Source organism: Culex pipiens, chromosome 2 (genome assembly GCF_016801865.2).
Source record: "Culex pipiens pallens isolate TS chromosome 2, TS_CPP_V2, whole genome shotgun sequence".
In the NCBI taxonomy this organism is placed as follows: domain Eukaryota; kingdom Metazoa; phylum Arthropoda; class Insecta; order Diptera; family Culicidae; genus Culex; species Culex pipiens.
In genome coordinates this window covers 188,106,391-188,120,171 of record NC_068938.1, presented here as the reverse complement: position 1 = coordinate 188,120,171, position 13,781 = coordinate 188,106,391, and the positions used below count along the sequence as shown (strand labels likewise).

Genomic DNA, 13,781 nt, shown 5'->3' with positions numbered 1-13,781 from the left:
CTGGTCCAAGGATGTACACGAACGGGACCAACTTTTTTCGAAAGATCTCACCGAGACATGAAAAAAAGTCTTCCGGACCAACTCTCTAAACCCCGGGGTTCAAAAGTTACATGTTGTTGAAGTTCGAGCATTTTGGGTAAAAATGTACAAAAAATCGTATTTTTGCTAATTCTAAAATCATTTATAAAATCTCCATTTTATTATGGATTTTGCTCATCTTGACTTCATTCGACGCGTATCAGCAAAAACTATGAATTCTGATATATCTTAGCATGATTGAAACATGATTTCACTTGTTTTTATCCGTTTGAACCGTTTGTGCAAGAGGCATCCCATAGAAACAAGTCGAAACTTCAAGGTTTTGAAAACGGATCCGATCCAAACTGCTTCAGTGAGTATGAAAGGCTTCAGTGCAATGTTGTAACAACTTATTGGGATGGTCTGAGTCATCCGAGAAATCCTTGGAGTTAAGACCGGCGAGTCTACCGTCGTAACAAGCAAGATTTCGGCGGTTTTTGACCACTGATCATACCCGCATGGCTTCAAAGAGTATGGTTGACTACTATGCTGATGTGTTGGAGTATCCTGGGTTCTCCTAGGACTCCCTGAAGTTAAGATCTGTGGGTCTACTACCGTACCAAGCAAAATGTCGACCGGTTTTGACAACGGAACATACCCGCATGGCTTCAGTGAGTATGGTAGACTACTTTGCTAATGTGTTAGGATGTCTTGGGTCATCCAAGGACTCCCTGGAGTTAAGATCTGTGAGTCTACTACCGTAACAAGCAAAATTTTGACCGGTTTTGACAACGGAACATACCCGCATAGCTTCAGTGAGTGTGGTAGACTACTTTGCTTATGTGTTAGGATGTCATGGGTCATCCAAGGACACCCTGAATTTATGATCTGTGGAGCTACAGCCGTAACAAGCTAGAGGTCGACGATTTTTGACCCCGGAACATACACGCATAGCTTCAGACAGTATGGTAGACTGCTAGGACTCCCTGGAGTTTAGATATTTGGGTCACTGTAACAAGAAAATGGTCGATGATTTTTAGCTGCGCATCATAACCGCAAAGATTCAGTGAGTATGGCAGACTGTATTTGCTGTTAAGTTGGGATGTTCTGGACCATTCAAGGGAGTCCTTGTAACAGCCATAGACCTACAGATCATAACTCCAGGGAGTCCTTGGATGACCCAGGACATCCTAACACATTAGCAAAGTAGTCTACCACCAGGGATGCCATGTGATTTTTTAAAATGTCTGTGAAAAAGTCTGTGTATGTCTGTGCCTTTGTCTGAAATTCAAATAAATCAATTTACAGTCAGAGAAATCTATCAAAAATTGTTTTTTAAGCATTTGAAGACTAACGAAATAAGTTTCGATTGATATTTTTACAAAATAACAATTTAATGAAGTTTTTAAAAAGTCTGTACACCTCAAAAAATTTCTGACACGAGCTCAAATGTCTGTGAAACACAGAAAAATCTGTGTATCTGGCATCCCTGTCTACCACACTCACTGAAGCTATGCGGGTATGTTCCGTTGTCAAAACCGGTCGACATTTTGCTTGTTACGGTAGTAGACCCACAGATCTTAACTCCAGGGAGTCCTAGAAGAACCCAGGACACTCCAACACATCAGAATAGTAGTCTACCATACTCACTGAAGCCATGCGGGTATGATCCGTGGTCAAAAACCGCCGACATCTTGCTTGTTACGGCGGTAGACTCACCGGTCTTAACTCCAAGGAGTTCTCGGATGACTCAGACCATCCCAATAAGTTGTTACAACATTGCACTGAAGCCTTCCATACTCACTGAAGCAGTCTGGGTCGGATCCGGTTTCAAAACCTTGAAGTTTCGACTTGTTTCTATGGGATGCCTCTTGCACAAACGGTTCAAACGGATAAAAACAAGAGAAATCATGTTTCAATCATGCTAAGACATATCAGAACTCATAGTTTTTGCTGATACGCGTCGAATGAAGTCAAGAAAATCGAAATCCATAATGATACAGAGATTTTATGAATGATTTTAGGAATAGCAAAAATACAATATTTTGTACATTTTTATCCAAAATGCTCAAACATCAACAACTTGTAACTTTTGAACCCCGGGGTTTATAGAGTTGGTCCAGAAGACTTTTTTTCATGTCTCGGCGAGATCTTTCAAAAAAAGTTGGTCCCGTTCGTGTACATCCTTGGACCAAATTTGCCCATTCTCCTTTATAAAAACTTTGAAAAAAAAAACCACTTCACACATGAAACAATCACTTATTTATTGTCTTTTTTATTTTTTTTTTGCAATTTTTTTTTCTTATTTCAGATTTGATTTCTTTGGTCAGTTAAACCTTAAACTTTTTGAAAAAATAAGCAAACAACAAAATTGAATCAGGATTTCGATCATAAGTTATTTTTATTGAAATCTCTGAGACCATTCACCATCACTATGAATCACTTTTGGGATAATGTGGGTCCTCCAAAATGTCCTGAAATAGAGATTTTTGAGTCTACCCCCGTAACAACTCGCTTATACTAAAATGGCGATGGAAGTTCATGTTCAGTGACGTCCCTGGCACCTCTTTGGGCATCACTTTGAACTCGATTGACATCCTTTGGGATATTTAGGTGACAACGTTGGCATATAAAAAAAAATGATTTCGTCATCATTTTCATTCAAAATTGCAAGCAAATAAAGCAAAACAATTTTTTTTAAAACAACGCAATTTTTTATATTCTACAACATAAATCACCATTTTTAAAATTTTCTGGAGTAATCTGGTAGGCAACACTGCCGGCTATCGTGCAGTACTCCACACCGTGGCGATAATTATAATTATCGCAAGCTACGGAACGTGACGCGCTGTTACTGCTGCTGAAACATGCAGTTCGGACTCATGCGACACACAAATTCGCTTCTTCGACCTGCCGGTTGAAGAGGGGCGGTTGATGATCAGCTCTCCAGCAGTGTTGATCAGAAATGTACCAACTGCGTGCGAGGTGTGCAGGGCAGGTGGGTGTCTCGATTTCTGTGTTTCTGTGTACATACGTCGGTCTTTGGTCTTGTCGCTGCTATCGCGTGTTGTGCTGTAGCTGTTCTTTTTGGGATCTGCTCGCCTGTCTGGTTGTGTCTGGCTTTTGCGCGCACTCACAATTTGCTCTCGGTTGGCGCAGGTCAGTGTCATCCAAGGGCGTGGGCCCAAATGTTCTCTTGCTGCTCTCTCTTCTGGCTGGCTGGCTGTGTATTCTCCCTCTGTGTACACATCGTGTCGTTGTGTCGTCGTGCTCAACGATGATGGCTCGATGTTGTGATGATGAAAGTAGATAAGCGCACTGGGAACAGCAGCAGCTTCGGGAGTTTGGGTGGAGGAACCGCCGGAGCAGAACGGTTCAGCTGGGTTGGGTTAAGGGGAAGTAGTGGGGAAGGGGGGATTTTTGCGCCAAGGTGAAGGTGAGTGACCTTTGAAGGTTATTCCAGTATGGCCTGGTTGACCCAGGTCGTTCGTTCTCTCACAGCAGAGGATTGTGTCTGTGGGTAAATATTACTGATGGGGGTTGGGGTTGTACCACATTCACTGCTTTTTCGCACTGGGTTGTGAGTCAGTTAGTACTTCTCATGGGGAAAATGGCAAAATTTATTACCCCGTGATATAACGCAGTTTGCTTTGTGGCTCAAGCCCGACCAACGCACCATGGCTTGGCCAGGAGAGAGTAAATGAACTCCAATTGGGACTGCAATCGTAATGCGTTGGATTGCACGGGCAGCACTGCCTGGTGGCGGCGACGGCTTTGCACAAGTGATTATAATGTTTGTACTGTATACCGCTTGGGACCTGTCGATGACGGGATCCAGGTTCAATTTGCAACAATGTTTGTATTCTGGATTGAGAAATATTAATTAAAATCGTTTTAGTAAAATGTCTATTCAATGTGTATGACTCAAAAGAAAGTAAGTTTATTGATCTGTACGGGGATTTTTTTTTCCTCGGGAATCGTCTCGGACACAAGAAATCACTCTCATTAAGTAGATGGCATGTTTCGATATCAAATATTTCTTATCACCCACTACAAGAGACAATTTATAAGCTTGCCAAAGTCCCCTGAAAGTCAGTTCCACCAAAATGTTCTCAACAATCGTATCACTCAGTGCTCTCGTCCTGGTCCTCAACCATGGACCTGCTTCAGCCCAACTCATCAACCCAGATCCAACCGCGAACCTAACCCTCTCGAAACAATCCAAGCTGTCCCCGATGCCCTGGGACCGGTACGTGGTCAACTTCCAGCAGGCGACCTTCTTCGAGGCGTGGCAGTTCTGCCAAGCTGCGGGACTTCGACTGGCCACGGTGAATTCTCCGGCGGACACGGACCTGTTGGAGAAGGCGCTCGCCGCGGCTAAAGCTCCCCAAAAGGGAGCGTTCTTCATCGCTGGGACCAACTTGGGAGCGAAGGGAAGCTGGCTGTGGATCAGTACCAACCGGAAGGTCGGAACTCCGTATGGGTATACCAGGTGGCACCCGGGACAGCCGGACAACTCTGGGAACAACGAGCACTGTATGGAGATTTGGTACGTCAATGGGGCGTTCTGGAACGACTATCAGTGTGACAAGAAGCGCGGGTACATTTGTGAGACTTTTATTTGAGTGATGCACTGTAGTTTAACAATAATAAGAAGTTTAAATAAAACTGGTTAAAAGTGAGCTCTGCAAACTTTCAGATTACCGTGCAAATTTCTCCCATCTTGCCATCAACACCAACGCTGTGATTGTGTTTTATCTCTCGGAGTCTATTTTTAAACCCCTCAAAATTACTATCATAAGTGAATTTTCCACTCCAATAAAAGCATCGCGTAGCATAGCTGTGAAGCATCACGACAGATCATGAAAAGAAAAGCATCTTCTTTACTCAGTTAGCGAAAGCAAAGCATGTACAAGGGGAGAGAAAAACTCTCGATATTGGATCGGTGTTTGTGGTGGGAATCTGCCATAGATGATAAGAAAAGCCTTTTTTCACAAAATTCAAATATTAAGATTTTTTTTTTAATAGCTCGATCGTAAAGTTAAAAGAAAAGAAGCATGCTTATTATTGATATTTTAAAAAAAGGATATTTTGATACTCTTAAATATTTTTTGAAATTTAAATTCACGTTACATAAACAAACATTCAAATGAAATTTCATAAATCAATAATTATGAAATTGTTCGTTCAAAAAGGCTTGGATTGTTTTAAAATATTTTGTCAATAACTTCAAGACTCGATTATCTGAATACCTCAGAAAAATGTCACCTTTGGATAAAAGTGACAAATTTGACTACAAGAGAGGTCGCTAAGTTCAAATTTGACATTAACGATTTTTTTCTTGTCTCGTGATTCGATTTCCCAAGTTTCCTTAAAACCCTTGCATAATCGAAAATTGGATAACCAGAACTTCGAACAATCGAGCCTGGACTGTACTTATAGATTTTTTGTGGATTTTCATGTAAAGAACAAGTCCAGAGTTTTTTTAATGCCAGCTTTGGGATTTTCTATACTCATAGAACTTACTCAAATAAGGCTCTAGATTCGAATACTAAAAAAACATGCCATTTTGATGGGGGTCATAAGGATTATGTGAAAAAATGTCCTTGAATGTTTTTAAGTTATGCTTGAGAATTGATTTTTTTTACATTTTCTTAAACATGTTAAGGCCGACGCAAATATTTTTTTTGTAAAATGCATCTTATAGCTGTTAAATATTTAAACGATTTTTTATTCTAATTTTTATTATTATTATAAAATTCTCTTTTCTCAATATAAACAATTGGACAATAATAAAGGTTTGAATTTTTAAGCAATGTATATTTTAATGATTGATTACATCCTGTGATATTCAAAAATGCAAGACAAGAACGATTGCCATATCATAAAAATGCTGTCATAATTTAAAAATAATAATTTTTTTAAATTTATTTTATTTGGAAACAAACAAAGATATTTGTTCAAATTGTTTTTTTTCTGAAATCAATAAAAATAATAACATTGTTTTGAAAATCACACAAATAGGAAAGCATTGATAAATTTCATGTTTATCATTTCATATCAAATAAAGTTCATGAAATTTTGAGGGCGGTTTTAGCACAGAGAACAGATGTACATCATTGAAGAAACAGTATTGAAAAACGGGTGTAAAAATTCAAACCAAAATACGTTGAAAAGAGCTAGGGTGTGCAGCACCCGCCAAAGGGTTGCAATTTTACGCGCGAAAAAAATGTATACAAAACGAAATCGGAGATAACATTTGCAAAAGGACTATTTTAAACTCTCGCTTAAAAAAATTTTTTGAATGAATTTTCGATTCTGTTTTCGTTAATGTCAATGATTTTTTTGCATTATTTCTAGTTAACAGGAATTATACCGAAGTGAATTTTATATTTTAACGTGGTGAACATTAATTTGCTGTCGAACTTTTTGGGCCATTAAATATTGTTAAGTCAAGCATTCTCAGCCGCGACGGTAGCGCCGCCAAGCGTTTCCTGCGCACTCTAATTTCTTTGATGCAAGATTGTATGCAACGCATTTTTTAGGGCAACATTGTTTACACATAAGTTCGAGCCTAGATGTACATCTGTTCTCTGGGGTTTTAGGTTATGTATTAACATCGAGCAACAGCTTCCTTTTCAGCTAAAAGAGAGCTAATAAACAGATTAGAATTGCCACTAGAATATTTTCTCTTGCATCAAGCAGTGTTTATTATCAAAAAATAGTTCCAAACGTTTGTTATTAAAAATGAAAAAAATCTCATGAAAATATTCGATATTATATTAAACACTATGTATATTTGAAATATTTAAGTTTTTAAAAAAAATCATTATTACCGTAAAATGAGTGTAATTTTTTATCATTGATTTGAAGACAATTTTTTATACGAAAATGCTTGTTTTTTTTTAAATCTGAAAGTGCTCTCAACAACATTTTTTTTTCTAAAACTCAGCCCTGAAACTATGCAAAAAAAAACTATGCTTTTGATAAAATTCAAAATAAAATCGTAAATTGCGAAATAAAATTTCAAGAACTGCAATAAAATCCCAGAAATATTTATGAAAAGTAAAATTTTCTGAAACACCCAAACAACCCTAATTATTTACCAAGCCAAAAGTTGCACCTTTTGATTTAAAACAACTCTTCCAAAAATCAAAAAGCCCCAAATCGCATTTTTTTTTCAAAAAATGAAATTTGTGCATTGTTCATATTTTTTTATATTCAAAAGCTATGATAAAATATTGAGCTAAAATCTTCAAAAATGCTAAAAATTATTAAAAAATTAAACACTGTTGAAAAAATTTATAAAATTTCACATGTAAAATAAGTTCGTGTAAAAATCAATTATAACTGTCAATTACCGTCTTCTGGTGTAACATAACATAGTTTTACAATTGAAGTTATGTATCTGCCTGAAAAAATTGTGAGCAAGTTATTTATTTAAACAAGCAAGTGAATAAATAAAGAAAAATTTACATCCTATTTTTAATTTTACACACAAATTTAGGTTTACCAAATGCAAAAATACGAAAAATTGCATCTTCACATTTTCAACATTTCATATAACTTTTTCTGCTGTAGAAATACAAAAGTGAAATGAGGTTTCGAAAGTGTTCAGATACAAACGTGTTTAAAAAACATTCGACAGTTTGTAATGTTAAATCACGAGATATAAAAATAATTAAATGAGATTTCGAGAAATGCTAAACTTGGCTTAAAAATCAATATAAAACAGAAAAAAAAAAACAAAATTTATAGACTCTAAAGTATGATTTTAGTAAACATATAAACTACTTTTTCAGGTCTTATCAAAATTGTCTGAAAAGTAAAACAAATAAATCAAGCAGCTTCAAATAATAATAATAATTAAAGTGAAAAAGAAAAATAAGCATTGGGCAATAAATATTCAGATTATTTTGTTGAAAAGCTTTTTGCATTTTGACTGTTTTTGCCATCGCCGAAAAAGCATAAAAAGTGTTCATTGGACCATTAAAAAAATTATGGATAGCTTTTCGTATTTCTTCGTTATTTTTTTCAAAGAAATTAAAAACTAACAAAGCATTTAAAATATATTTTGCTATTTATATCGCTACTGAATCTATTTTTCAATCGATTTTATAAGTTTGTTTAAATATTAATTGCGATTAACATGATGAATTGATTATCTGGAGTTTTTTTTCAAAAAGGTCCAATAAACAAAATTTTCAGTTTTTTGCTTTTTGGGTGTTTTTTAACACCCCCGACTCAAGGCGGATTCAAAAACACCCAGAAAGCGAAAACTCGATATTTGGTTTATTGAACCTTTCCAAAAAAAACTCCAGTTATTTTGTCTAACTTTTCGCTAAACAAAATTAAAGAAAAGATTTTCAAAAATCTTATTTAAGTTATGAAATAGGTTCAGTACCATTTTCTTCTGATTTTGAAAAATACCACTTCAAAACCAAGTTTCACGGCACTGGAAAAACTGCACCACTTTCCCCTAATCTTTTCCTCACTCTTCATTGCATCGAAAGCGAAATTTTTCGCGCGGATTTTTCCTCCTCACCTCAACCACCAACCAGCAGACAGAGCGGGTGTGGAAAGTACTTCACCTAGAAAACTACATTTTCTATTTCTAATCTGTAATCAAAGCGCAACGGCGGCTTCGTCGTCTTCGATGCTGCTTCAGCCAAGTGGTTCGGGAGGAGGTGGCAATGATGAAAGGGTGTGGAGTGAAAATGTAGAGTGCGGTGGAGAGCTCTAAGTGCAGCAGTCTCGGAAACGGGTTCAGGAAAAAGTAAGTTAGTGAGGAGAAAACTGCAGCAACGAGGGAAGTTTTCGAGTTTTTTGTTGTTGTTGTTGTATGGTTTTGTTTGGTGGTTGTGGAGTGGACCAGTTTCCATTGGGTTTGCGGTATGTTATTTTCAATTTTCACTGGCGGATAATTAATAAGTATGTGAAATAGAGTCGAGGGAGAGAAAAATAGAAACTGGTTCTTCTAGTGAGTCAGTCGGAAGCTGGGAGGCGCTGGGTTGTGTGAGAAATTTGAGTTGTTGGTTGAAATTGAATGCGAAAGGGTTGAGATTTTGAGTCCATTATATCACTGTTTAAAAGTATTACTGTGCAACAGTACCGCTGTATTTCAATACCAGGGTACAATGGTACCTCTGTACAACAGTACCGTTTTACTTGAGTACCAATACTGAATACTGTTCAATGGTACCAATGGTTCAATGGTCTAACAATACTAGCGTTAAACGGTACCGCTGTACAATGGTATCACCGAGACAGTACCGCTGTTCATCAGTACCACTAGTCAACAGTACTTGTGTACAACAGTACCACTGTTCAATAGTACCACTGTTCAACAGTACCGCTGTAAAATGGTGTCAAGTACCAATGTACAACAGTACCGCGTACCACTGTAAACTTTTTATTCATTTCAACATCCCACTAAATGCATCAACTGCCAACGTTTCGAGAGTCATCCCCGGTAACGTCATCCCAATCGCGCCAGCTTCCCGTCATCATCATCCCGAACCTACCCCAACGTCACATGACTTAAACCCCGGTCAACAATTTATCGTCTGTACACAGTTGTACACCGTTTTTTTTTGTGAGTGGCAGCTGTAAAGCGATATTGTACACCCGGGTTGCAATTTGTACATACACACTGCAATTGACCGGCTTCGCGTCCCATTCAACGCGCCGATGTTGAGTCCATTGAGAGGGGACTGCTGCTGCTGCTTCTGATGCATTCACGTACATTTGCATTTGCGATGTGTAGTTAGTCTTGAGTACACACATTTTTTTTCGGGACGGGTTGTGATTTAATAAATAAATTGGCGGTTGATTGCACCTGACGAAAATAGATACTCGGATACCGGAATTAACTGCCGCTACGCGGTGGTGGTAAATTTAAATTTTAATTACAATCATCAGGTGCGGTAATTGATGCATGAGTTTAGTGGAAGAAGTGGTAATTGTACCCTGCGGCAGCGCTGATAACAGCGATCTGGATCGTAATGTGGCTTTAAACGGTTTTATGGGGGTGGTAATTGGGGTGATTCACTTTATTAATTCAAAACTGTTCGCGCAGCTGACTTCACAAATGATGTTCTTGGCTGCTTGTGCTAAGTCTGTGACCTACCTCAAAATATTCCACTCAAGTCCTAGCAAATTTAACACCGAAAAACCGCCATGACCTGTCCCAACGCGAAAATCGTTATACCCAGAACTCAACCCCCGGTCGGAGGAATAAAGAGTTAACCCAATTACTGCGCGGCACATGCCGCCGGCATTGCAATCGCCATGAAGCCCTAGAAAAAAATCCTACGACCACGATTTGGACTGAAACCCCTTTTACCAGAACGGTTCGCTGCGTCCAGACGAGCAACACTTCCGTGTAACGTGATCCGTTGTCCACCATGGCGACTGGTTTGAAGGACTGCGTTCTAGCCGCAGGGTTGCACTCAGAAATTGAACCATCCCTGAGTGAAAAAAAATCCATTGTTCAACGGTACCGCTGTACAACAGTAGCTCAGTACAACTGTCAAGCAGTACCGCTGTAAAACAGTACCACTGCATACTGGTACCACTGAAAAATTATACCACTTTTTAACAGTACCGCTGTAAATTACCATTGTTTATATTTTTTTAAATTTAAACAAATTCCAGACTAAGTCCCTGTTCGCCAGACATTCCCGCGGCCGGCCAGGTTGACGTAGGTAATGGTTCATTGTCGTCTAGCGCACCCGATTGTTCTAAATAAAAACTGACACCGACGCGCCGACGACGACGACGACAACGCAATTCAGTTCATTGATCCAGAACTCTGTTTGCCGCCCGAGGTCTGGTTGGTTTTGAGTTTTGGGGGTATGGAAGCACTCTCCCCTACAAACGACAACGCAGACAACACTGTTTCCTGCCAGAATTTGCCATTCAATTCTGGCGCATTCTGGGTCAGACGGAGTCAATTAGGTTCCCCCCTTGATTTATAATAATAATATAATAATAATCTTTATTTCATTTCAATTCATAATGCATTCCATAATTCCCCTAGTGAACATTAGTTCTTTTAAAGGGTTTTTATGTTATGTTATGGGTGTTGTGTTTTCTTGTGTCGTGTTGTGTTGTGTGTTGTGGTGTGTAGCTGGTAACACTTTATTATTTTAATTCAATTCATCGCTTAGATCTAACGTACAATAAAGTTGTTTAAATTTTCACGTGTATAAATTGTTAATTTTCTTTTGAATTCATTGACTGTGAGTGCTTCTTTCATGTTTTCCGGGAGTTCGTTGTATAGGGTTGGTCCTCGGATTTTGAATCTTCTTCTTCCTAGTTCAGTACGAAATCCTGTCCTCCTTAAATCAGTTGATCCTCGGGTGTAGTGGTCGTGGATAGCAGCTTCAAACTCCCAATTGTGATGAATGTTGACGTTGTTTAAGATCCGGTACATAATTACTGCGACTGACTGTGTGTAGAGGCCATACATTGGCAGGATTTTGTGCTGTGGCATTGAATAGAGTTCACGTGTTGGATGTAGAAAGGGTAGCTTGTAGACAGCCTTAATACAGCGGTTTTGTTGCACTTGAAGTTCTTTTAAGTAGACTTTGGGACACGAGCCCCAAACTGCAATGGCGTATCGGTAACGGCTGTGAATGTATGCTAAGTAGATTTTCAGGAGCACATGGTGTGGGACGCTTCTAGACAGTCTCCTGAGGATTCCGCACAGTGATGAGCACTTTGCAATAACTTGCCGCACATGATTGTCCCAGTTGAATCGGTTGTCGAGGTAGACGCCCAAGTACTTAAAACATGCTACTTCTTCGATGACTGTGTTGCGTACACTAAGTGAGGGATATTCTGGCAATTGTGAATGCAGAAATCTAAAAATCATCATTTTAGTTTTGCTGAGGTTCAAAGCCAGAAGATTGTTTTCCAGGTAGTTGAACACTAACTCCATGTCTTCCTTCATTTGTTGTACTACTACAACCGGTGATGGGCATGCGTACGAAATGGCGGTGTCGTCGGCAAAGAGTCGGGTCTTACCGTGGAGCTGCAGTTTAGACATATCGTTGACGTAGATCAGAAACAGTAGCGGTCCGAGAACGCTTCCTTGGGGAACTCCACAACGAACAAACTGGATCTCACTGCGGATTCCAGACACGACGACTTGCTGTATGCGGTCGGACAGGTAGCTTTGTAGAAGGGCGTTCGGTAATCCGCGTAATCCACACGACTCTAACTTTTTCAGCAACATTTGGTGGTTTATCGTGTCGAATGCTTTGGAGAGGTCCAAAAAGATCGAGCCAGCAGACAGTTTATCATCGAGTGTTTTGGAAACTTCGTCAACAAGCTCAAGTATGGCTACTTCCGTCGATGAACCCTTACGGAAGCCAAATTGATGGCGATATAGCTGTTCAGTGGCGATTAGGAAGTTGTAGATTCTGGCAAAAAGCAGCTTCTCGAAGACCTTGTTCAAGACAGGAAGCACTGAGATAGGCCTGTAGTTTGACGGGTTAGTCGGGTCGCCTCCTTTGAAGACGGGGTGGACCAAAGCTCTCTTTAAGCACGCCGGAAACTCCCCCTGACTGACACACTCGTTGAAGCAGTCCTTGATGACACTTGCTAGAAGAGTACTATGTCTTTTTAGGGCAGCAACCGGGAAACCATCATAACCCTGCGCCTTTTTGGGGTCTAGTGCGAAAATTATGTTCTGGACCTCAAGTGATGTAACTGGTCGAAGAAACAGGGATCGCGTAGCATACTTCATCGTGCCAAACTTGTGTATGTTGCCGTCAGAAGTCAGCTGGCTGCCGAGATTAACACCCACTGAGGCAAAGTAGTCGTTGAAGATGTTAGAGACACTGCTTGGGTCTTCCACGATTTCATGGTTTACTTCTAACTGCACTTTGGAGTTTGCCTTCGACTTACCTCCTAGAACCTCGTTGATTCGACTCCAGAGTAGCTTTGGGTTGCTTGTACAGAACAGCCTCGAGTGGTAGTTCGCCTTTGCTTTACGCTTTGCTTCAATCAGCTTTTGATTTGCACGAGCCAAGAGTTCGGTTTGAACCTCATCCAGTCGATTGGCCTTCCATTTCTGCAACACTTTGTCCTTTATGTTGCTCAGCTTCCAAATGTCGTAGTTGAACCAGGGACAACAGTTATGCTTCACCTTGACCTCCACCGTCGTCGTTCGCGTGTGTTTCTTTGTTAGAAGAGCATAGCGTTCTGTTATGGCTTGCAGACGTTCGTTTGGTACCAGTAAGTCTAGTTGGTACTCTTGCAGAAATGATCGGTATTCATCATTCACAGCTGTATAGTTAGTCCAAGTCTTAGTTAGTGTGCGCCGTTCCTGCTCCATCTTGAGTTTAAGCACTGTAAGGACATAGCTGTGATCACTCAGGTCACAATCCATCGTATAGTTGGAAACTCGGGATGAGTTCGCCACACTGCAAACCACGTGGTCGAGGATGTTGGTGCTGCTGGGTCTTGTAACAAAAGAGTTAGTCACCGCCATGCCATACGAATTTAGCAGCTGTGTGTACTGTTGAACGTCTCTAGCTTCAGGGTTGTTGACCGGTAGATTCATGTCACCCACTAAGAGACACGGGTCCGCTGTATCTGCATTCGCCAGGATCGCTTCAATGGATGAGGCAAGGTGAACAGCATCAAAGTCCGGTGGACGGTAAAACCCATGAATGAGAACTTGATTTTTTCCCGCGTGGAGTTTGACTGCGATGTGGTGGTAGCCTTGGTTCGTTGTGTTAGCTGTTACTGCA

At 39.8% G+C, this 13,781-nt stretch overlaps 2 protein-coding genes across 2 annotated transcripts in view; one reads left to right on the top strand and one right to left on the bottom strand.

Annotated features, from left to right (window-relative positions):
- Window positions 1-13,781, bottom strand: part of LOC120415091 (ecdysone receptor-like) — a 363,558-nt gene that overhangs the window by 219,115 nt on the left and 130,662 nt on the right.
- LOC120415095 (perlucin-like) lies at window positions 4,102-4,684 on the top strand. Its single transcript, XM_039576513.2, has one exon. The coding sequence runs from the start codon at window positions 4,125-4,127 to the stop codon at window positions 4,641-4,643; it is 519 nt and encodes a 172-aa protein (XP_039432447.1). The 5' UTR covers window positions 4,102-4,124; the 3' UTR covers window positions 4,644-4,684.